Source organism: Chiloscyllium plagiosum, chromosome 38 (genome assembly GCF_004010195.1).
Source record: "Chiloscyllium plagiosum isolate BGI_BamShark_2017 chromosome 38, ASM401019v2, whole genome shotgun sequence".
In the NCBI taxonomy this organism is placed as follows: Eukaryota; Metazoa; Chordata; class Chondrichthyes; order Orectolobiformes; family Hemiscylliidae; genus Chiloscyllium; species Chiloscyllium plagiosum.
In genome coordinates this window covers 1,982,211-2,008,483 of record NC_057747.1, presented here as the reverse complement: position 1 = coordinate 2,008,483, position 26,273 = coordinate 1,982,211, and the positions used below count along the sequence as shown (strand labels likewise).

At 43.1% G+C, this 26,273-nt stretch overlaps 1 protein-coding gene across 3 annotated transcripts in view; it reads left to right on the top strand.

The window, feature by feature from the left end:
- Nucleotides 1–532: 532 nt before the first annotated feature.
- pik3ap1 (phosphoinositide-3-kinase adaptor protein 1) overlaps nt 533–26,273 on the top strand; it is a 98,437-nt gene continuing 72,696 nt past the window's right edge. Inside the window, exons 1-2 of one of the 3 annotated variants that reach the window (XM_043678651.1) lie at nt 533–1,393; nt 11,597–11,998. In XM_043678651.1, coding sequence (XP_043534586.1) covers nt 1,369–1,393; nt 11,597–11,998 — 427 coding nt within the window. In that variant the 5' untranslated portion in view covers nt 533–1,368. Of the gene's footprint in view, nt 1,394–1,657; nt 1,772–11,596; nt 11,999–26,273 lie in introns of those variants that run through there. The other 2 variants (XM_043678652.1, XM_043678650.1) reach the window with 2 other exon arrangements.

Below are 26,273 nucleotides of genomic sequence, written 5' to 3'. Positions count from 1 at the left end.
ACAGTGTAATATTCGAAGTGTGACTATCAGGATATCTGAGGCTGGCTTGTTACTGGGACTGGGCTGGTGAGGGACAGTGTAATGTTCGGAGTGTGAGTATGAGGATATCTGAGGCTGTGTTGTTACTGGGACAGAGCTGGTGAGGGGACAGTGTATTATTCGGAGTGTGAGTATCAGGATATCTGAGCTGAAAATGTGTTGCCTGAAAAGCGCAGCAGGTCAGGCAGCATCCAGGGAACAGGAGAATGCCCGAAACGTCGATTCTCCTGTTCCCTGGATGCTGCCTGACCTGCTGCGCTTTTCCGATCTCCAGCATCTGCAGACCTCACTTTCTCCAGAGGATATCTGAGGCTGTGTTGTTACTGGGACAGAGCTGGTGAGGGGACAGTGTATTATTCGGAATGTGAGTATGAGGATATTTGAGCATGTGTTGTTTCTGGGACTGGACTCATGAGGGACAGTGTAATATTCGAAGTGTGACTGTCAGGATATCTAATGTTGTGTTATCACTGGGACTTGGCTGGTAAGGGGATAGTGTAACATTCGGAGTGTGATTATAGGATATCTGAGCATGTGTTGTTTCTGGGACTGGGCTCATGATGGACAGTGTAATATTCGAAGTGTGAGTATGGGGATATCTGAGGCTGTGTTGTTACTGGGACTTGGCTGGTGAGGGACTGTGTATTATTTGGAGTGTGGCAATGAGGATATCTGAGGTTGTGTTGTGACTGGGACTGGGCTGGTGAGGGACAGTGTTATGTTCGGAGTGTGAGTAACGAGGATATCTGAGGTTTGTTGTGGCTGGGACTGGGCTGGCAAGGGACAGTGTAATATTAGGAGTGTGACTATGAGGATACCTAAGGTTGTTTTGTCACTGTGACTTGGCTGGTGAGGGGACAGTGTAACATTCGGAGTGTGATAATGAGGATATCTGAGCATGTGTTGTTTTTGGGACTGGGCTCATGAGGGACAGTGTAATATTCGAAGTGTGACTATGAGGATATCTGAGGCTGTGTTGTTACTGGGACTGGGCTGGTGAGGGGACACTGTAATATTCGAAGTATGAGTATGAGGATATCTGAGGCTGTGTTGTTACTGGGACTGGGCTGGTGAGGGGACAGTGTAATATTCGGAGTATGAGGAAGTGAGACAGCGCTTGAGCAGAGCAGCAGGAAACTGGGAGCGGTGCTGACCTGGGGCTTGAATCTGACCGTGCTCCGGGGGTGAGCCGGACTCCGAGCTGAGCCTTGAAGGGGCTGACCGGGTTGGATTCGGGGATCCGAAGCGGCTGGAGCGGATTGTGGGTGTGAGGGCGGTACCCGAGGCTGTGATGCCCAGGAGAGGACGGCAGCACTGACTCAGGAAACCATGTCCGCGGCGGCAGCGGCAGCAGGTAAACAGCGGACCCCTGGCCTCTCCCACCCCACAGTCTGTCCAAACTTCCCGCTCTATCCTCATGAGGACACTTAGCAAGAAACACCAGTCACCTTCTCTTCCTCAGTCACACTCCCGGGTCCGCACCACGCTCCAAATAACTTTTTCATTCTCTGAAGTTAACCGGCCTCTTCGTGACCTTCAAAACCGGGGAGCGAGCCACAGAGTCTGGTCAAACTTTTTTTGTTTTAACAGAACTGGCCGAAAGAGATCCTGGATTATTCCCTTGACAAAGGAATCAATTCCGTTTAAACTTCTACCAAGTGAACTACCAGAGATGGGGCAAAGTGGAAAATGATGTCTTTTGATTTTAATGTCGTGGTCGGGATTGAACGGGGTGATTATTCTGAAGCCCCCTGTTTGAATGCCCTCCCACCCGCCGTGACTATTCGAGACCCCCTCCTCCCGAGGGGTGTTTGTGTTTGGGGGTCAACCTGGCTGACACTGTAGAAAGACTGAGGACAGTTGCTAAATTATCCCTTCCCCAGCAGAACATCGCAGCTTATTTAAAATTTCTGTTACATTCAATGGATCAGAGTATCAGAGAATGGGGGTATTTTTCACCCCATTCCCACTGCTGTTGCCCTCCCCCTCCTGCTTATCTCGCCCTGCTCCCTCTTCATCCATGGGGTCGCGCTGTGTACATTTCCAAGGTTAAACTCACTTTCACTGGATTGTTGTTTGGGGCAGGGTGTGCTGAGTGTGCCTTAGAATTCCCATTCCCGGGAATATTCAGCTGGTGCTGGACTTTGATAATTGCTATCCCGGCACTATTTGGAACTATCTCTCCAGTCCCCTTACAAAAACAGTGAGTGGGAACACCTCCTTCCATCCCTGAAATCCTTCACCCCACATGGAAAATCGCTGATGTTTTTTAAAAAGAGAATTCAACGCAAAATGCTGTAAACACAGGACAGATCCGAACATTGGTGTCAAAAACACACACCTTTCCATATTTCCGACATGTTAGTTTAGATTAGATTCCTACAATGTGTTCCTCCAAAAATATCTGGTGCACCGTTAGCTTTCCCTCGTTACCACGTCCCCGAATTGATTTTGCCAATATGAATTACAATTTTGTTACAACTTTTGTGTGGCACAGTGGTAGTGTCCCTATCTCTGAGCCGGGTGTGGGGGCTGGGCTCAAGTCCATTTGATCTAGAGTTGTGCCATAACATGACCAAGCAAGTTAATTACAACTAACTTTTACTTAAAATATACATCAGTAATGACAGCTTCATTTTGCTTCAGAAAAGCAAATCTAATTGTCGATTGTAATTGTTCATTTTTCACAAGATTTGTCCTGAAGGAGATTCAAATTATAACATGTAATTGGCCTTAAATGATGTTATGCGATGTGTTCCTGTCAGTTTTAGATGATTTAATGTGCAATTTATACAATCAATAATTATTGTGATAGAATGGGCTGGTTTAAATTAGGTTCCATGATGTTATTAACTGATTTATAGTTTTACAATTGTGTGTGGATTTGTGAAACTATCATCTAAACTGAATGAGGAATATAAGGAAATTCTTAGAAAGACTGTAATGGAAATACATGGAAATCAGTTTGTCTATTTGTCTGTCTTGGTGCATATCAGTGGATGTAGAATTTTTAGTCTTACATCTGAAGGCTGGTTGTTTGCTGATGGATTCTAATGAGTTGTTACTTCCATTTTTTTGCCATTTGTCTTTACCACCAAACCTTGCCACTGCAGCCTAATTCTCCTGATAATTGTACCGGCCTTGCCGTTTGTCAGCAGGTTTTGATTACAGGAGCAAACATCATAGAACAAGGCTATTTGGCCCATTGTGATTTTTTGAGAGCTCTAAAGTGTCTCCCTCCATTCTACTCCCATCTTTCCCAAAGATGGACAAATGATTCTCCATAATGAAAGAAGACCTCTGATAAAAGCGAAACAAAGATATTGGGAATGCTCAGTGTAACATTGATGGCTGTTCGTCCAACTGGCGGAAGGTTTTTGTGGGGTCACTGTTGGGAGCCTTGCTTTTCCTGATATATAAATGATGAAGACTTTGGTTGAAGGCACCATTTCAGAACTTACAGATGATATGACACATAGATGGATTGTCAATGATGACCAGGATAGTATCGACCCACAAAAACACCTCCGCATATGGAACAGACAGACAGGTGGCAAATGAAAAAGAATCAAGTGATTTATTTTGATAGGAAGAACCTGGCCACACAATATCCAATAATAGGTGCAATTCCAAACGGGCAGGGTGTATATGAGTCATTGAAAGTGGCAGGATAGTTTGAGAGAGAGACATATATATAAGCATGCAGTATATAACAATGCAAGAAGGTGGTTCACCCTAACTTTATTAAGGGCACTTTTTTTCATTTATTCACTGGATGTGGGTAGCATTGTTTGAGCCAGAATTTATTGCCCACCCCATAATGCCCAGAAGGCAAATTAGAGCGAAGCACATTGATGTGGGCCTGGAATCACATGCAGGCCAGACCAGGTCAGGATGACAGATTTCCTTCCCTGAAGGGTTTTTGTGGACCAGATGGGTTTTTACAGCAATTGAAACAAAAAACAGAAACTGCTGGAAAATCTCAATTGCTTTGGTAGCATCTGCGGAGAGAAATTTCTGTTTTTGATTCGGATTTCCAGCATCTGCAGTTCTTTCTTTTTTTGCAACAATTGACAGTGGTCATCGTTATACTAGCTGTTTATTTCAGTTGATATTGAATTCCACTGTGGGATTTGAGCCAAGGACATTGTCCTGAGGTTCTGAATTGCTAATTCAGTGATATTAGGTCAAAGCCACCATCTCCCACTTAGGGATAGGCAGGCAGCATATGATGGCCTAGTTCGTGATACCTGCACCTCTTGAAATAATAATAAAAAGAAGAATATAGAATACAAGAGCTGGGAGTATGATGAACTTGTATGAAACACTGGTCTCTTTTCAACTGGACTATTGCATCCAGCTCTGGATGCCCCACGTTCGGGAAGATGTGAAAGTCTTAGGGAGAGTGCAAAAAACGTTAAAGGGAATGGTTCCAGGGATGACCAACTTTATAGTAGATAGTTTGGTGAAGTTAGGATTGTGGGGAAGAGCGAAGATTTAATAGAGATCAGAATTATAGAGGATCTGGACAGGGTATGTAGGGAAAATATGCTCTCATTGGTTAAAAGATCAGAAATAATAGGGCAGAGAATTCAGGTGATTGGTACAAGAAACAATGGTGACAGAAGAGGAATTTTATCATGCAGTGCATGCTTTGGATCTGGAATGCACTGCCGAAGAATGTGGTGGGAGCAGGTTCAATCAACACTTTCATAAAGGAATTTGATAGTTATTTGAAAAGGAGCAATATGCGGGGTTATAGGGAGAAGAATGGCACGAAATGAAATTCTCATTAGAACGGCTAGTGCAGACACAATGGGCCAAATGGCCTCCTCCTATGCTGTAACTATTCAGTCTCTCTGTGATCTGGCAACAGCTATGGCGAGATAAGCAGAATTACAGTTTTAGGTCAATGACCTTTCATTAGAACTGACTGTCAGCTTTTATACAAACAGAAAGCATCGGGTCTGCAGACAGTCGAAGGACAAACCTGATGAGATAAAAGGCAGGGGTGAGCAAGTGATAGAAGGAATGATTGCAGTAAAAGCAGATGGTACTTGGGTGAGAGAGAAAAGGAAAAACTGGGTCAAGAGGAGATACGCATGGCAACAACAGAATATCAGAGCGGGAAGGAAGCTGAGAAAATCCAACAAAAAGAGAAGGTCAACCTGACTATGGGATAGAGCAGGAGAAAGTAGGTGCCCAACATCCTCCTAGCTGGGTACTGCTAGAGAAAGACCAATCACTCGGCCAGACTCCCCCACCCAACAGTAACCACCCCTTACCACCTCCAGGGGCCCTGAGATAGTCATCCTCCATCAACCAAATCTGCTGTTTGGGAAGCAACAAACAGGGCTCAAGTTGTTAAATTTAGTGATAATCCCAGAAGCCTGGAGAGTGGAATGTGCTGTTCCTTGAACTTGCAGCATGAACATCACTGGAAAATTGTAGGAGAACTATGACAGAGGTATCCAAGAAAGATGGAGTGCGATGGAGATTTTAAGTGATCATAAAACAGGAAGTGCTGTATGTACGAGGGGTGTCCACCCAGTGTGTACATTTTTACTGTTTTCTTACCTTAATCTGTATTTCAGCAGTTGGGCTTGCATGAGAACACGTCAAATTGAGCAGATTCATCACAAAAACTCTCCAGTGAAATATTTTCACATCTGATCAGGAGCAGACCATTGATGTTTGTTCTGAAATCAATCAATGGTTTCCCTGAAATCCACTCAGGAAGCAGGCAGCTTGTAGTTCAGTAAATAAAAATAAACTCTCCCCTGATTTTTTTTGTCTTTGAATACCTGATAAATGGGACGCAACTGAATTAATGATTCTGATAGAGACGCATTAAGTAACTGGATTCCAGTACTGACTTTTACAAAGTTGAAACAGGGTTGATAGATTTGTAAATGGTTTTAAACAAGGTTAACATTGCGCATTCTATTAAAAGAATGACAATCTTGGTCAGGAAGGTATCCATATCAGAGAAATTGCAGTTTATAAATGGTTCAGCTGTGGCTGGTTTTGGGGAGATGTATAGAGAGAGTATGGCTACATCGGAAATAATTTGCAACCTTCACTGGCTAAAAGCTTTCCCACACATTATTTAGATAACAAACCTTGTGCTTTGGAAAGATTGGTCATAACACAAGATCTGAACTGTCAGCCTTCACAATGCCTGTTTGGATTAATGTGCCTGCAAGTGCTGGCTGGCTGTATGGGAATTTAGATTAGATTAGATTTAGATTAGATTACAGTGTGGAAACAGGCCCTTCGGCCCAACAAGTCCACACCGACCCGCCGTCCCACCCATACCCCTACATTTACCCCTTACCTAAGGCTACGGGCAATTTAGTATGGCCAATTCACCTGACCCTGCACATCTTTGGATGGTGGGAGGAAACCGGAGCACCCGGAGGAAACCTCAGCAGACACTGGGAGAACGTGCAAACTCCACACAGTCAGTCGCCTGAGGCGGGAATTGAACCCGGGTCTCTGGCGCTGTGAGGCAGCAGTGCTAACCACTGGGCCACTGTGCCGCCCACTGCCACCATGCCGGATTGATGGAGGAATTGTGTTGAATTCTACAAGCATGCTAACGGGGAACTTTAATACTGCAGAAATAACTTTAAAGAAAGACTGAGCGTTTATGTTGTGTCTTTTGTTGCCATAGGCTGTCGCAAAATGCCTTGGAGCCAATGAAATAGTTTTGAAGTGGAGTCACTGTTGGATTGTACATGATCCCAAAAACTGTGATGGGGCTGTAGCCAGTTACTGTGTCTAGGTTTAGGGATAAACATTAGCTAGGGAACCAGGGAGAACATCCAAGAATAATGCCATGGGATGTTTTATATCCATCAGGATAAAAGGGCACATGGAACCTCTGTTTAGTGAAGATTGCACTAGGAGGGTCAGCCTGGATTTGAACTCAGTTCCGAGAGGGGTACTTGAACCCAGGACCTTTTGATGCAAAGGGTAGGCTTATGTTATTGTCATTGAATAGATGGAACACCAATTGATGAAAAGAATCAGCATAGGATCATTTGGAACAGGAGAAGGCCATTTTGGCCTGTCAAGCCTGCTCCATCAGTTATGGGGCGGCACCAGGGCCCTGGGTTCGATTCCAGCCTTTGGTAACTGACTGTGTGGAGTTTGCACATTCTCCCTCTGTCTGCGTGGGCTTCCTCTGGTTTCCTCCCACAATCCAAAGATGTGCAGGGCAGGTGAGTTAGCCATGCTAAATTGTCCATAGTGTTAGGTGCATTAGTCAGGGGTAAATATAGGGTAGAGGTGGGGAATGGGTCTGGATGGGTTACTTTTTGGAGGATCAGTGTGGACTTGTTGGGCCAAAGGGCCTGTTTCTCTCCTGTAGGTAACCTAATCTAATTTTAATATGATCATAACTAATTGAACACCTTTTACCCATTCCATCCTCAAAACCCTTTAAACCATTGAGAATCCGATATCTATCAGCATTTACTTTAAATATATACAGAGACTGAGCTTCCACAGCTCTCTGGGGTAGAAAATTCCAAAGATTTACCAAGCCTGGAGTACAAAGAAATCTCCTCATTGAAGTTCTAAAGCACAGTTCTTATTTGTAAAGTGTACCCCCTGGTTTTCGACTCTTCAGCTAGGGGAAATGTCTTACTGGTATTCACCCTGTCTATCCCTTTAAGTATTTTGTAGGTTTCAATGAGATCAGCTCTTATTTTTGCAGAATACAGGCCCCAGTTTGCCCAGTCTCTCTTTCTAGGGCAGTCCTGATATCCAAGAAACAAATCTGGCTCAATTTTCACTCAGTGAATTTCAGTATTCCTTTTTCTCCATGATCCCTCCTGTTGTTATGGTTACAGAGTTCCATGGTGACCTTAACATCGGTGTTAAGGGACGTGCCTGCCAGACAAGGGGAAACCTGATTGAGAATCTGTTATCTCTCAACATCAGATGTGCAGGTTAGGGTGGATTGGCCATGCTAAATTGCCCATAGTGCTAGGTGCATTAGTCAGAGGGAAATGGGTCTGGGTAGGTTACTCTTTGGAGGGTCAGTGTGGACTTGTTGGGCCGAAGGGCCTGTTTCCACACTGTAGGGAATCTAATCTAATCAGCCTGCAGGATAACTGGTGCCCGTGACAAACGATTTGACAAAACAATGCTGTGCGTTGCTTTTGTACTTACCAAAGTGAGGATCGTGAGAGTGGTAGAGGCAGAAACATTCATTCATAACATCTAAAAAGTATTTAGAAGCACACTTGCGATGCCAAGGTACACAAGGCTATGGGCCGAATGTTGGAAAATAGGATTCGTAAAGTTAGGTAGTTGTTTTTGACTGGTGCGGATGTGATGGCCTTTTTCTCTGCTGTAGCTCTCTATTGATTCTCTGACTGTTTGTTAGTAAATACAATGCAGACATTGTTAACATTAGGCTGTTGCAAATTGGGTACAGTACACTTAAACAGACCGTCTGTGTGGTCATGTAAACATCAATTTCATGTCAGAAGTTCACTCTGTACAGAAGTTTCTATTTCCCACTTCAACCCTCAGCAGGGTTGGAAGATGAGGAGGTGGTGCTGTGCCCACTCACACATGGCACCCACAGAGGGTTTAAATCCCGAGGGCCACAGTCACATGCCACTCATTCAGGTCAAAAGAGATACTTCAAAAAGTTTAGAAATCCCTGTGGGACTTTGCATTTTATTCTTATCATTAACATCTCTGTGAAAAATGAAAGCACAAGATGCAACACTGAAAATCAGGAACTAATTAACTAATATAACTCTGTCAGCAGTTCTGTTGAAATTGTTGTTGGAAAAATTCATTTCGAAATAAAATACTTCAGTTTGAATCAAAATGCATCCCATATACAGCTGAATGTCCCATCATTCAGCATTCTGAGCAGCCATCAGAATGGTTACATTTCCCAGCATTCTCTGTGTAACGGGAGATGACGACCTCGTAGTATTATCGCTAGACTATAAAGTCAGAGATTTTTGAAAATGTTCAGATGGTCGGCGTTTGAATCCAATAAAAATCTCGAATTAAGACTGTAATGTTGACTATGAAACCATTGTCAATTATCAGGAAAAGCCCATCACTAATGCCGTCAAGGGAAGGGAACTGCCATCCTTACCTAGTCTGAGCTACATGTGACCGCAGACCCACAGCAATATAGTAGACACCTTTGGGTGGTTAGGGATGGGTAATAAATTCTGGCCTGGCCAGTGACACCCACATCCATGAATGAATAAAAGATAAGATCTTAGCCTTGAACCCTTCAGTACTTGACATGGAATTATTACCAAATTGATGATATTAATTGTAACAGGAGCTATGACGCTCAAGGTTGAGTGGTTTTGCAGCTTTCTTTTATGTCTGTGATCATTAGTTAAGCAGTCATTACTGCTGGTCTTCCTAATGTTGAAATGCTCAGTAGTCATTGAAAATAGTGGAATAAAACCCCATTACCTGATTGCTGTTTCAAGCTAGTGCTCAACGAGTCAAGTAATTTAAACCATTCCATCAATAATTTAATAAAGAAAGTGACAACATTCAAATTGAAATAGAGGTCAAATTTTACTCTAATTTTTGGAGGTCAATTTTCAATTTACCTATTTTGACAATGTGAGCTGTTTGCTGGATGGTGCTGGGTGTTGAGCATCCTGCTACATGATTATTTGGTGCATGTGAGGCTAAATGGTCAAGATTCAGAAAGTTCGACGATCACATAACTGCAGAGTCCGATCCCATCCTCATCCAGCATAGACACCTTTGCACCTTCCAGCACCAGGATCCCACGTTCGATTCCAACCTCAGGTGACTGTCTGTGGGGAGTTTGCACATTCTCCCCGTGTCTGCATGAGTTTCCTCCGGGTGCTCTGGTTTCCTCCCACAGTCCAAAGATGTGCAGGTCAGGTGAATTGGCCATGCTAAATTGCCCATGGTGTCAGGTGCATTAGTCAGAGGGAAATGGGTCTGGGTGGGTTGCTCTTCGGCAGGTCGGTGTGGATTTGTTGGGCTGAAGGGCCTGTTTCCACATGTAGGGAATCTAATCTAATCTAAAACAAATCCAGCAAAGACCATCACACTGTGTGGTCTTCCCAGCAGAGATCATAACACTGTGTGGTTTTCCCAGCAGAGACCTTCATATTATGTGGTCCTCTAACAGAGACTATCATTCTGTGCTCCTTCCAGTAGACACCACAATTGACTATTGGCTATTTTCCCTAGTGTCGGAGGCTGCGGGTGATCTTTATAGAGATTTATAAAATCATGAGGGGCGTGGATAGGATGAATAGTGTTTTTCTTTCCTCCAGGGTAGGGATGTCCAAAACTAGGGGGCATAGGTTTAAGGTGTGAGAGGAAAGATATAAAAGTTACCTGAGGGGCAACTTTATCTTGCAGAAGATGGTGCGCATGTGGAATGAGCTGCCAGAGGAAGTGGTGGAGGCTGGGATAATTACAACATTTAAAAGGCATCTGGATGGGTATATGAATAGAAAGGGTTTAGAGGGATATGGGTTGAATGTTGGCAAATGGGATTAGATTAATTTAAGATATGTGGTCGGCATAGATGAGTTGGACCGAAGGGACTGTTTCCGTGCTGTACATCTCTATGACTCTATGATTGTGGTTCTGAACACAACGTTTGGCTTATTTACACTTCTCTGAAGCAGAAATGCTGAGGATTATTCTGGTGCTCTTATTTCACCTTGCCTGAGGTCAAACACCTCACAGCAGTCTAAGGATAGAGTCTGTCATTGGAAACAGGGATGAGATTTTCAAAGCCAAGTTTGTAGTTAAGCTGGAGATCAATGTCAGGCAGTAAATGCAGGACAGCTCGATGCATAGAACATGGAGCAAGACATGACATAAGTGGCACAATTGTGTAAAATCTGTTTCTACAGAGGATAGAATATGGAAGGTAAAGCAGGTATATATTAAAATAGTCTAGAAGTTACAAATGAGAGTGAGAGTTCCAGATGAGCTGAGGCAGGTGAGGACTTGAAAGAGGGTCAGTGAGAAGTAGTGGTGAAGAGTATCATTGACGTACAGGTGTAAACAGACCTTTTTGGATGATGTTATTGAGATACTGTAGATGAGAAGTTGGTGGGGTTCCAAGATATGGTTTCTAGAGGGTATAGTGCTGGATTGGGAAGAGAAGCCAGTACAGGTGATTCCCTGGCTATAACTGGATAAATAAGGCTTGAACTGGACTGGCACAATCCCATTCTCTAATTCGTTTGAGAGATGTTAGAGGTGGGGGTCATGGTCAGCCATGTCAGAGGCTGGATTTAGTTTTCTTCTGCCACAGGCAGATAGCCAGTATTCACTGAATCTAGTCAATGGGTCTCAAATCAGAATGGGATGGGGCTCTGTTATGATACTCCTTACCTCCAATGGAGGAAATTTCCACCATTTCCATTTGGAGCATGGAAGCTATGCATATACCTTCATGAAGGAATGTAGCCTCATTGTCTTCTTAGGAATATTGAATCAGGCTGAAAATGAAAAATTTTGTCATGAAATTATTAATAATGTTTAATTTCTCTTCAAGGAAACAAGGCCAGATCTGAGGTGACAATTCTTTCTGGAGAGGATGCGAATGAGTGGAGTGTTTACCTGGACAGTTTGCTCGCATCAACCTTTAACGTTCTGCCCTACACAGTAAGCAAGAACACTTTGTTTTCAAACCGGGATTACAGTCAGTTTAGGAGATGTAAGTGTCTCTTGGTTCTACTATCACCGCAGCTTGTGGAGTTGTTGGCACTACCCCAGGTAGAGCAGGGGCTGCAGAGGGCACTGTACCCCGGACACAAAGTCGTCCTGCTGTTTTGTGGAGTGACAGAAACGACAGAACTACAGAACTTGTTCAGAGACTGGAAGAACTGGAAACAAGTATCATGTGACGATGAGCCAACTGTTTTCATCTCCGCTGTGGAAGAGGCCATCAATGAGAGTAAGTTTCAAAAATGAAATTAACTGGTCTCTTCTTACAAAAGCAACATTTGTAATGAAGTTGCCTTACCCTTTGTGATACTTCAACAAACAGCACCATAAACTTTGAGTACGTTATGCATAGAATTAGCAACACCTATGTTAACTTCTTTATATTTTGCTTGGACATTTTTAGAATAAATGTATTCTGTCTTGTGATGTGAGCATCACTGGCAAAACCAGTATTAGTTCTTAATCTCTAATGGCCCTTAAACTGAAGGGCTTGCTCAGCCATTTCAGAGGGCAGTTAAGAGACAATCACATTACCATGGGTCTGGATTCACATGTCAGCCAGTGTGGCTAAGGATGGCAGGTTTCTATCCCTAAAGGACATTACTGAACCAGATGAGTTTTGTGACAATAGATGTTTGTTTCATGGTCACCATCACTGAGAATAGCTTTCTATTCTGAATTTTATTAATCCAATTTAAATTCTGCCAGCTGCATTAGTCTTGCCCTCTGGATTAGCAGTCCAGTGACATTACCACTACATGACCATCCTGCATATCCCCGGGACTAGAATACAATGGGATTACAGTTAATCCATACTGTAGAAAGCTCTGGTTCGTCTACAGCTGGTGCACTATGTTAAGTTCTGGTCATCAGACCTTAAGAAGGGCATATAGTGTTTGGTGTGTGCAAGATGGACATTACCAAATAAAAGCCTGAATTTGAAAAGTTAGATTGTGAGGAGTGATTATACAGCTGGGGTTTTACCTCCCTGATTTGAGATGTTGAAGAAATTATTCAAAATTTGTGAGTTATTATGGGAGCAGATAGATGGGTATATATGAAGAAATATTTCTGCTGGTTTTGGAGTCAAAGACAAAGCTAAGTTTTCAAAAAAAAAATTACACCCTCTAGACCATTCAGAAGTGAAATTAGGAAATGTTTCTGCAGGTAAAGGGTGGGAAATGTTTAGAAATCTTTTCTGCAAATCGATGTTACATCAATTCTTCATCTAAACTCAAAAATCTTGTGTTTACTGGGTCATGACCTCTCAAAGCACTTACAGCCAATGAGGTACTTTGGAAATGTAGTCACTGTTGTAATGGAGTAAACAAGGCAGCAATTGTGCGCAGTACACTGCCACAATGTGATAAAGGTCAGGCGATCTGTTTGTTTTATGGTGTTGAGTCAGGGTGGCTGTATCGATTTAGGTCACTGATCAGCCATGATCATATTGAATGCTGGCACATGATCTTGAGACCGAATGGCCTCATCCTACTCCTATGGTCCGAGGTCCCTCCAAAAGACTGAGAGTCAAGTGAATGTTTACAAACTGAGATTGATGTGCCATTGTTAAGCAAGGGTTTAAAGGGTTACAGAGCCAAGGAGGGTTAATGAAGTCAAGGTGCGGATCAGCCACAATATAAGTCTGTGGAAGAGCAGACTCAACAGACTGGATGATCTATTCCTGTTCCTGGCTTTCGTTGTACAACAAATAATAATTTTCCAAAAAATGCTACTATGGTAGAGACATTTTCTTTACAAAAAAAATTGAATAAATATTGGTAGTAGAAAAGTATAAGGGAATTATGGAATAAGGGCAGAGACATGGGATTTTGAGAAGATCATTCCAGTCAGCAAGACACAGGCTAAAATATCACTGGGCAGAATCAACATTATTCAAAATCAAGATGTTTAATTGTTATTAGTGATGTAGTTTGTTCACACACAGAATTCTATCAAACTTACTGTAGAGTACGATCTGAGCATCTGGGTACAGAAATTCTTAAGTCCTTTGGCTAAGAATTTAGCCTCTGTAACCTGTCTGCTCTGCACTCTTAGAGCACAGCTCAGTGCTTGATATTGATTCACAGGTACAGTATATTTTATCACTTACTAACCCCTATCCCTATCTTTTGTATTGCTCCCACTCTTTAGTAGATGTAGTTATTTGAATTTCTTGGACCTGGCTGATTGGAAAGGTCTTCTTGAACTACTGCTCCCTTATTGGTGGTCAGGTCAGAGGCTGGGAATTTTGCAGTGAGTAACTCACCTCCTGAACCCCCAAAGCCTGTCCACCATCAACAAAGGCACAAGTCAGGAGCATGATGGAATATTCCCCACTTGCTAGATGGGTGCAGCTCCAGCAATGCTCAATAGGGTTGACACCATCAAAGGTTTTTGAGTTTTGATGAAGAATTGATGTAACATCGATTTGCAGAAAAGATTTCTAAACATTTCCCACCCTTTACTTGCAGAAACATTTCCTAATTTCACTTCTGAGTGGTCTAGAGGATGTAATTTTTTTTTTAGAAAATAAAGCTTTGTCTTTGACTCCAAAACCAGCAGAAATATTTCTTCATATATACCCATCTATCTGCTCCCATAATAACTCACAAATTTTGAATAATTTCTTCAACATCTCAAATCAGGGAGGTAAAACCCCAGCTGTATAATCACTCCTCACAATCTAACTTTTCAAATTCAGGCTTTTATTTGGTAATGTCCATCTTGCACACACCAAACACTATATGCCCTTCTTAAGGCTGTGTAACTGGCACACCTTCCACAAGCATCCACTCCCTCCACCATGATCTGCAATGTCCCATCCACACCACCCACCATCCTGACTTGGAAATAGTTCATGGCCCCTACATGTATCGTTGGGTCAAAATCCTGGAACTCCCTCACTCCCAATAATGACATGGAAGGTTTATCTATGGATTTATCTATGACCCAAAGATTGGAGCTCACTTTCACCAGGTTGAAATTTGGAATGGTCAATAAATGTTGGACTAGCCAGCTTTGCCCATTCTCACTGAAAAAATTTCTTCAAAATACTGAATAAACCACGAGAAAGCTAACCTTTGCAAACTGCCAGACTTGTGAAGCCCAGACCCTGTGACCTCAGCTGTATATGAAGTAAGTATGAATAGAAGCTGTGTTGCTGATACTTCATGGTCCATTTAACCACGATCACTTGCTGTCAGTGTCCCAACTACTCCCCAAATATGGACTGCTCCCATTGCAATTTTAATGGAATTTTAATACTCTCGGACAACCGGATGCAGACCCTTGATCTAGCGTTAAATATAGAAAATAGGAGCAGGAGTAAGTTATTTTGCCCTTTGAGCTTGCTCTGTCATTTAATCTGATCATGGCTGACTCATTAACCCCGCTCCCATTTTCTCCCCGTACTCATTGATTCCTTTAACCCTAAGAACTACTAACTCCTTGTAAACATTCAATGTTTGACCTCAACATCTTTCTGTGTTTTGTGGCATAATCTATATATGCTCAAACATTTCCAAGACTGGTCTATAATTTGAGATTTTGATTGTACACAAAAAGTTTGTGGATCAGCCACATTTATCACACCATCCCAGACAGTTGCTGATGACAGGTGTTATAAATTCAGAAAAAAAATTCCAGGACCTTGGAGAGAGTGCATGGGAGATCTTCCAGAGAGGTACCAAGGAAAAGGATTTTCAGGGATGGGGAGACTGGACAAGCTGGTGTTGTTTTCCTTAAGATTAATGGGAAATTGAATAGTGGTCTTCAAGATTATCAGGGATTTGCATAAAGTGAAATAAATTCAGCAACTTTCATTTATTTAACTCCTTTAATGTAATAAATGCTCCAAAGTCGACCATAGGGGCATTAATATAAAATTAGTCATTGAGCCACATAAGGAAATATCAGGGAAGATAAACAAAATCTTTAGTCAAAATGGTAGATCTGAAGGAGTATCTTTAAAGTGGAAAGCATGAGGCAGAGAGGTTTAGAGAGGTTCAGTCCACTGTGGCTGAAGGCACAGAATCTCATGGTGGAGTGACGATAACTGAGATTGTCAAAGAGGCCAGAGTTATAGGAGGGCAGCCATTTTAGGAGATAGTGGAACAGGAAGAGATTACAGTGATATGGAGAGGAAGCTGGTGGTGGAGAAGCTATTGTGGGGGGGGGATTTGAAAACAAGGATGAGAATTTTAACACCAATAAATTGCTTAACCAGGAGTCAGTGTAGGTGGTTGAGCACAGGTAGTGATGGGACTTGGTTTGAGATTAGGGAATGGGCAGCGGAGCGATGTCAGATGGGAGTGTGTTAACATCGCTGAGCCTAGAGGTAACCAAAAAAATGTGTAAAGGTTTCAGCAGCAGATGAGCTGAGGCAGGACAGGGTCAGATGACATGAGGAAATAGTCTTTGTGATGTTACAGGTATGTGGTCGGAAGCTTACCTCAACCTCAAATACAACATCGATGTTGTCAAGGATTCAGTTCAGTCTCAATTAGCGGCCTATGAGAAGAAGTGAGTGTATGGACAAGGTGTTTGTCGTGGAGACCCAACACTCCGACAAGAGGCCCTCTCTGCTCACCCAGTCGTGGGCACTGCTTCAGCAGAAAGAAGATGAATTGGAAAAGATGATCATGAGACAGAGCTGGCTGTTAGCTGGCTGATGGAGAGCTTATGTTTGAAACGTCGACTTTCCTGCTCCTCGGTTGCTGCCTGACCGGCTGTACTTTTCCAGCACCACACTCTTGGACTCTGGCTTTTACCAGCGTATATGTAGACACTGGACTTTCTGAAGATGTCACTGAGGTACAGCTGTAGATCGAAATGGGAGGCTGAGGCAGGGCAAGGTTAGCTCCTTAGCATAACAGTGCAGAAATGAGAAGAGATACTCAGCTCCCACTGGGTTCTTGTGAGTAGAATCAGATGAATATGATGCTCCCTAGCTGAATGATTGAGGACAGCTCTGGGGCACAGTGGCATGGTCATTGTGACAAAGGCAGCAGACTGATTAAGGAGGCTTGACAGTTATGTAGGATGTCATTTGATATTTACAGAAAAACTGTTCCTGTGGTTTCAGTACAATGGCAGGGGCAATAGCCTTGATTGGAAGGTCTCAAACGTGGAGTTCCATGAATAATAAACACAGATTTTAGAGGTGACCACATGATTCAGAGATTTGGGTGAGGAATGAAGGTTGGAGTTGGAAGATTAGAGTTGTGGAATGTTCTGCCCTGGAGTTTGGAAGTCCAGGGTGGTGCCGTATCTGAACCCTGATGCCATCACATGTCTATTGGAGTGGGAAAGCCCATGGTCAACCTTGCTGCCAATAGAAACCCTTAAGTCGCCGACTGGGGACCATTGACTGCTGCATCCCTGCCCCTGCTGGAATTGAACAAGCTGCAATGCTACATGGGGACATGACAGAAAACAGCACAAGCACCTGGTGTGAGAGAGGACAGAGGTGATGAAAGGCAGTCAATGCCTGAATGAGAGACATCAGGCAGGGAGAGTGTTTGTTCTTTGTGGAAGAGGGAGCCACCCTTTCAGCTTTGCTTTTGACTTCTCCATCCTCCTTGTGCTAGACTCCACCATTAATCACACGGGGTCCATGGCAATCCTGTATGACCATCCAACAGCAGCCATGGCCTTTTGCACTGGTACTGCTGACCACTGGTCACTGGATAGTGGGGGAGGGTCTCTCACCCTTGGGGTCTTGCCAGTGATGTTTCCAGTGCCTGACCAGCGTGTGGTTGAGTGCGCCTCACTTGGATCAGTCACTCAAACTGGTATTACTATTTATAGGCACTGGATTTGGGTTGATGTTGGTTCAGGGTATGCTAAGTTTGACTGTGTTGGACACATACAAATTAGGTGCAGGAGCAGCCCAGCAAGCCTGGAATTATCAGAGACCCAGGTAATGTTGTGCGGATCAGAGTTTGAATCCTGTCATGGCATGGCAGATAGTAGATTTGAATTCAATAAAAATCTGGAATTAAGAGTTATGAATCGACATGATGGCTCAGTGGTCAGCAGTGAGGCCTCACTGCGCCCGGGTTTGATTCCAGTCTCGGGTGACTGTCTACGTGGAGTTTGCATGTTCTCCCATGTGTCTGCATGGGTTTCCTCTGAGTGCTCTGGTTTCCTCCCACAGTCCAAAGATGTGCATCTTAGGTGGATAAGCCATGCTAAATTGCCCATAGTGTTTAGGGATATGTGGGTTAGGTGCATTAGTCATGGGTAAATGGAGGGGAATGGGTCTGGGTGGGTTACTCTTCGCAGGGTTGGTGTGGACCTGTTCCCACGCTGTAGGGATTCTGTGATTGTCAGAAAAAACCTATCTGGTTCACTATTGTCTTACAGGGAAGGAATTGTCATCCTTACCTGGTCTGGCCTGCGTGAGACTCTAGACCCACAACAAGGTGGTTGATTCTTAATTGCCCTCAGGTAGCTAGGGAAAGACAATAAATTCTGCCCCCACCTGCGATGCCCTCATCCTGTGCATGTGCTGATCTGATTCCTCCATGTTTCTGCCCAGCCCAGACTGCCAATTGTCAATGGGGAAGGAGGGGGCAGTACAATCATCTCGGGTTTGTAACCCCTCTATTAGCTGGTTATGGGGGTCACAGTCTATAAAGCTACTCCTTCTCCAAGTGGATGGATGAAGAGAAAAAGGAATCACTGTATGAACCAGGGGATTGGTAGGAGAATAGGGAAATGACAGTAAAAACAGAAAACTCACTGGAGAAACTCAACTGGTCTGGCAGCATCTGTGGAGAAAGAGAAAGAGCGAACATTTCAAATCCAATTGAACTCAAAATATTAATTCTGTTTCTCTGTCTCCATGGATACTGTCAGACATGCTGAATTTCTCCAGCACTTTCTGTTTGATTTCAGATCTCCAGCATCCAAAGTATTTTGGGTTTTCTTTTGCGATAGAGAAAGTAGGCTTAGCTGGTTAATCAACTTAAATTCACCATATCACACTCTCTGAATCTTAGTCTTCACAGTGAAGTTACCAAATAGAACTTTTAGAGTTCATTTTGAGGACTCTGGGTTAAATTAACCAGGGGTATAAGACTGATCAGCCCCTAAAGATCTGAGATTTAAGGTCTGTTGTGTGATTAGGAAAGTTATCTTGAAAAGATAATACTAGAAGTTACAATGGGATTCACTTCCCAAAACCATCATGGATCAAAACCACAACGTACTAAATGAGTATTCATTTAGACTCATATCCCCCTTCAGAAACTGAAGCTTACAGGAGAATTAACTGGATAGAACCAAAGTCTGTCTTTGATAGCTTATCAAAACTCTGTATCAAGTGAGGTGTAAGAAACAGAAAGGTGTGCCTTATCAGAACAGACGAAATGATACTATCAACAAAATACAGAACAGAAAGGTTGTGAGCAAAGCAGAGAGATAGATAAATTAGGAACTAGAGACAGTAAAAGCTTATGGATGGCTATAAATATGAGGAATGTGCAAATATTTGGTTGAATTTAACACAGCAGAAGGACCCATTAAACTCACACCAGAGTAGCCTTAAGATTCAACAAACTACACAATTGATAGCTTCTATCTTTCAGAGGACAGAGGCAGTCTGTGCTGCAGGTTCCATTGCTGTGACAGCCATGAATCGTAGAATTTCTGCAATGCAGAAAGAGACCATTTGGCCCATTAAATCTGCACTAACCCTTTGAAAAGCGTCCCACCCAAACCCAACCCCATTCCCATAACCCGATAGCACTGTGACTAATCCACCTAGCCTGCAAATGGCTGGACAGTACAGACAACTTAGCACGGCCAACTCACCGAACCTACACATCTTTAGCTGGTGGGAGGAAACCAACGTAGATATGGGGAGAACGTGCAAACTCCATACAGTCACCCAAATCCTTGGTGTTGTGCAGCAGCAGTGGTAACCATTAAGCCACTGTACCCGCACCATGAATCTGAAGATTTCAGGCTGATGAGCGTCATATTTTCCTCTGAATCACATAACATGGAGTGAAGGTTCCCACAACTAGAGTGACCACTTAGCCAAGGGGTTGAGGCCAATCTAAGAGCTACGACAGAGTGAAAGCAGAGAACAGTGGTGGACAGGCAAGGATGTGAAATTTGGCAAATATGGAAAGTTTTTGTGGGTTTTGAAATTAAGTAGTGCAGAGCTCACCAGAAATGCGAGGCATTTTGTCTGTGCAGAACACACTTCTCTCTAAGCCGACCACAATTTCAGTTAGTGAGATATAAATTGGACAGCTTTTGAAAGAGGAAGCCTATATTACACAGGATATGTTGAGCTGCTGACTCTTAACTGATGTTACAGACACACACTAAAATAACATCACAAAAAGATACACAAGTGCTAACTGTGGCCAAAAATACCCAGATCTTTGTCAAGCACATGTGCATCTTAAATGCAAATTTATACTCATACGAAAAAGATAGGGGGGCATTCTGTGAATGAGCTATAGGTCTGTGGTTCTGTTTTCAAACTGCTTCAAGGTTTGTGACAGTTGTATTTGGGGAAGTTTTCTTCCACCACTGTATATAAGCAGTGCTGTAACTCTTTAGTCCATTCTGAATTTATAAAATGTCGAAAGCCTTTGTCACTTTGAAGTGATGATACTGTTGGCAGCACTCCTGAAATCTCCAGGAGTTAATAATTAATCTCTGCCTCTCAGCAGCAAGCAACTATGATGGAAAAGAACAAGGAGCATGAATTGTTTTCTTCTTTTTTCACCATTTTCTTGCTCTGCTTTCCTTTGTTAGTTATTAAATTACAGGAGATGGGAATTAGGGTGAGGGGAGATGAATAATGATTAAATTAGAATACTTACAGTGTGGAAACAGGCCCTTCGGCCCAACAAGTCCACACAGACCCTCCGAAGAGCAACCCACCCAGACCCATTCCCCTACATTTACCCCTTCACCTAACACTATGAGCAATTTAGCATGGCTAATTCACCTAACCTGCACATTTTGGACTGTGGGAGGAAACCAGAGCACCCAGAGGAATCCCACACAGACACAGGGAGAATGTGCAAACTCCACAGAGACAGTTGCCTGAGGTGGGAACTGAACCCGGGTCCCTGGCGCTGTGAGACCGCAGTGCTAACCACTGTGCCACACAATTCACTTACCAATTGACTGTGGGAAGAATAGACAATGATAGGAGTATCTAAATGTGATAAAACATTCCAGAATATGCTCAGTCAGAGTTGGAAAAGTGGTGCCACCTTATCATGCATTCAGAAATATGCACATTACCACGAATGGAATGAGGGAGCCAATCATCAACAGTGCTATCAAGAGACCCTTCATCAGTAATAATCTGTTCACTCACTGATACTCAGCTTGGATTCCACCAGGGTCTCTCAGCTTCTTCACTTATTACAGGTTTTGCTCAAACAAGGATGAAAGAGTTGAATTCTAGAGGTGAGGTAAGAATGCAACTTTTGACATCAAGGCCACATTTTACCAAGTTTTGCATCAAGTCAAAACGAGTCAAAAGAAAATTGGCAAAAGGAATGGGGAAATCTGGTAGCAGTCATACCTTGCACATAGGGTAACAGTTGTGGCTGTTGAGGGTCAGTCATCTCAGCTCCAGGACATCGCTGCAGGAGTTTCTCAGAGTAATTCCTCAGCCCAATCATCTTCAGCTTCTTCATTGACATGTTCCCTCCATCATTAATGCGGAAATTTGGTTTTTGCCAATGATTGCATGATGTTCAACGCCATTCGCAACTCCTCACATACTGAAACAAACCATGTTCATCTGCATCAGGATTTGGACAACTCCAGCTTTGGGCTGAAAATAACATTCATGTCACACAAATGTCAGGCAATGACCAATTCCAACACGAGACAATCAAATCATCGCTCCTGGATATTCAAAGTTTTACCATCACTGAACCCTACTATCAAATTCTTGTAAGTTGCCATTGACCTGAAACTGAACTTGACTAGCCGTGTAAGTACTATGGTAACAAAAGCAAGTCAGCAGTGAGTAACTAATCTCCTGACTCTCCACAGTCTGTCCATCATCTACAAGGCAAAAAGTCAAAAATGTGTGGAATACTTCTTGCTTGCCTTCATGAGTACAGCTGCAGCAACACTCAAGAAGCTCAAAGCATCCAGAATAAAGCATCCTGTTTGATTGGAACCACATCCACAAACATTCACTGTCTCCACCACTGACACTCTGTAGCAGCAGTGTGTACCACCTACAAAATGCACAACACACCGTGGCTCTTTAAACTGTACCTTCCAATCCTGTGACCTCTTTCATTTGGAAGGACAAAAGCAGCAGATACATGGGAATACCACCACCTTCAAGTCCCCCTCTAAGCCTTCCACCATAATGACTTGGAAATATTTCATCGTTCTTTCAAAGTTGTCGGGTCAAAGTACTGATACTCCTAAGAGCACTGTAGGTCTAACCCACATCAAATGGACTATTTCAAGAAAGCAATTCACCACTGCAAAGATGGTTAGGACTGGGAAATAGATCCTTGTCTAGCCAGTTGCACCCAAGTCCCGTGAATAAATAAACTAAAAACTTACTTTTAAAAAGGACCTTTAGCACAGAAAGCCATACCATTGTGCATTACAGAACCATAAGACAAAATTGGATATCACGCTAACCTAAAGCATGTTTAAAAAGATAGGTTTTCAAAGAACAAGCGAGAGGCAGAGTAGTTTATATGCCAGAAATGGGAGTGTCTAAAATGAATATATAACACATAACATGTATTAATTCAGGAATAGGGATCTCCTTCATAGTTTTGTATCTCTTCTTCAGATCTTTTGTTTGCTTTGAAGCAACTGGATCTGATAAGTAAGATACACAGGTAACATGCTGGCAAGTTATTCTCCAGCCTGTGCTAAGATTGTTGCTTCCAGTAAAGGAAGTGATTGAAATGAGACACTTGGCTTTGGTTGGGGGGGGGGGGGGGAGACTCTGCCTGCTATCTGGTGACCCAACCAAACAGTAGACTGTGTCAAAGTTGGGTAAAGTGGTTGTGAAGTGATAGCTTACATTATTAGCCTTGGCACAGTGGGAGAACTCTCATTTTGAGTCCAAGGGTTCTGGGTTCAAAGTCCCATTCCGGGATGGTGAGCATGTAATCACCACAAATGCTTCAGTTCAGTATTAAAGAAGTGCCACACTGTCAAAGGTGCCATTCTTAGTGTGAGATGTCAAACTGGAGGTCCTATACCCTCTGCTCTGTTTGTCCTGAGATATCAGAGTTCTACATTCTATATTTTGGAATGTTCTAAGCTTGTGAAATGTATGATAAAGATGTGACTGTTTTCAACACTCACTATGAGACCACATATGTGACCAAAGGCATTGTGGGACTATCCCCAGTGAAATTTCCCATCTGCAAGATGGGGAGAAAACTGAGGAATCCCCAGGTCAACTTTAATTAGACAGTGACACAGAGTGGGATAACCCTCAGTATAGAATCAGAGCTGAGTCATTGAAATGAAAGTTTCCTCATAAAAGTCACAAGTAAGCAATTCCGTCGGCTCCGAGTTTCCCCCTGAAAAAAATCAACTCTGCAATATTTTTGAAGAAGTACGCATTGAGCAACAGGCAATTTTTCAAACGGGTGTTTGTGAATGAACGGGAAGGCTCTCTATTATTGGGAAAACTTCAGTCTGGGCACCAAAATTAAAAAAAAAAGAGCTGGATTAAGACATTGAGGGGCCTTGAGTACCAGAAAGGTCTGGAGTCCCTCCTATTTCTTACCACACCCAAACCACTGAAGGCACAAAGTCAATCCCACAACGTGTCCCTGTCGGGGCTATTACTCATCCAGTCACAGATCCAGGGCAATCTGCCAGTCTGCCAACTCTATCTGTCTCTCTACACATCTCTTCATTTGTATCAGACCTGTAAATTTCTCTTTCTGAATTATTTATTTCATTCCCTATTCACATTTAACATTGAATGTGCTCCTGCTGTCTCTTCAGGTGCCATGTTGGTGAAATTCTTCTGCTCTCCCTCTCCCATTCATATGATCTTGATTCCACCACTGCACTCCACCATGCCCCCACTTATTCCTCTATTGTCAGTAAAATGGTACAAGGCAAAAATAGAAAATAGAAGCTGTTATAAATTACATCCCCATTTTAAACTGAAAACAGGAAGTGTAGGCCAGGCATAGAGGATCCATGTTCAACAAGAAATGAAAACTGCCTTCAGGTCCACACCCAGTAACTGCCAAGACTGTGTACTCACTGAACATCCACACCCCAAATACCTCATCCTTACAACGATCACCAGAACCCCTAACATCACTTTAAAATGTATGCATTTTTGGTTCGGCCACCTATAGAGCACTGCGTTCGTTCCCTGGTCATCTCATTATAGGGAGGATTGCATTTGAGAACACTGCATCTGTACAAGATGCTGGTGAGACCATATCTGGAGTGCAATGAGCAGTTTTGGTCCCTTTATTGAAGGAAAGATACTATTTCATTGGAGACAGTTCAGAGAAGGTTTGGAGGTTATGAACAAAGGTTAAACAGGTTGGAACTCTGCTCACTGGAGTCTAGAAGAAGGAGAGGTGATCGCACTGAATCATGTAGGATTCTGAAGGAGCTTGACAGAGTAAATGCTAAGATGATGTTTCCTCTGATGGGAGAGTCTAGAACCATGAGGCATCGTCTCAGATTAAAGGGGCATCAATTTAAGGCTGAGATGAGGAGGAATTCTTTCTTTGAGGGTTGAGAGTCTTTGGATTTGTCAGAGAGAGCTTTGGGGGCAGGGCTCTTGTGTACATTGAAGGCTCAGATCGATTTGGCTCTTGATCAGACAGGGAATTCAAGGTTATGGGGAAAGACTAGCAAAGTGGATCAGCCATGATTCTGTTGAATGGCTGAGCATGCCCAATGGTCGAAATAGCCTTCTCCTGTTTCTATTTATTATGGAGAGAGTGCAAAGGAGATTTATTAGGATGTTGTCTGGGCCGGAGGGTCTGAGCTATGAGGAACGATTGGATAGGTTGGAGTTATCTTCCTTAGAGTAGCGAAGGTTGACAGAGGATCTGATAGAGGTATATAAGAATATGAGGGGCATGGACTGAGTGGATAGCACTTTTTACACTAGTCAGTGCTAGGAGGCACTGGTTTGAGATAAGAGGTAGAAGATTAAGAGGGAGGTTAGGCAGAAATATTTTCACCCAGAGGATGGTAGAAGTCTGGAGAATCAGAATCTTCAGCACCATGTGCTGTGTATACAAGAGAGGGTGGGAAGGAGAGTGGTACTGTCACTGGACGAGTAATCCAGAGTAATGTGTGGGACAATTAGTTCAAATGACAAAGCACTCGCTTCATATGTGCAAGGTAATGGGATCAATACCCACAAAAGTGATGTTCTTGTGGTCCAGTAGTGGTGTCCCTACCTCTTTTTTTTTGTATTCTTTTACAGGACATGGACAATGCTGGCTAGGCCAGTACTTATTGTCTATCCCTAACTGCCCAGAGGGCAGTCAAGAACCAATCATATTGCTGTGGTTTTGAGTCATATGTAGGCCAGACCAGGTGAGGATGGCAGTTTCTTTCCCAAAGGACATTGGGGAACTAGATGGGTTTTTCCGACAATTGGCATTCGACTCTTAATCCCAGATTTTTATTGAATTCAACTTCTACCATCTGCTGGGACATTACCTGGGTCTCTGGATTAATACTCTCATGATAATACCACTAGGCCACTGCCTCTGGACCAGGAGGTCTGGATGAAAATCGCAGAGGTGTGTCACAGCATCTCTGAATAGGTTGATTCACATTATCTACAAGAAACATGTAAAGTTATTGATTCATATCAACACAGAGGGCTATGTAAGAGATGTCACGCTCAGCCAACAGTGGACCTCTCGCCCTCCTTTTTTGGAAACTTTTATTGAGCTTTATTGAACCGTGTACAAATCTAAATGTGGAACAGTCGGACTGAGATCGAAAGGACAAGGTATAAGTGGTCAGCCACAGTGAGCTCATGGTCTCGCTTGTAGACAGAACTGAGATGTTCAGTTGAGCACTTGCTTCCCACACCTTATCTAAGCATTTTCACTCACCAACACTCTGCCTTGGCTCAGCGGCTTTCAGTTTCGCTTCTGCATCAGAAGGTTCTAGATCCTAGCTTTGCTCCAAAGGCTTCAGCACCTAAGCCAGGTTGACCTTCTTACTCCAGCAGTCTTAGAGGTTTGGGTCAGACTTTAAACTAGGGCCCTGTCTGCCCTCTCAGTTGGACAAGAAAGATGCCAATACACTATGAGAGGTTGAGCAAAGAGGAGGCCTGTGACCAGTGGAGTGCCACAAGGATCGGTGCTGTGTCCTCTACTTTTTGTCATTTACATAAATGATTTGGATGCGAGCATAAAAGGTACAGTTAGTAAGTTTGCAGATGACACCAAAATTGGAGGTGTAGTGGACAGCGAAGAGGGTTACCTCAGATTACAACAGGATCTGGACCAGATGGGCCAATG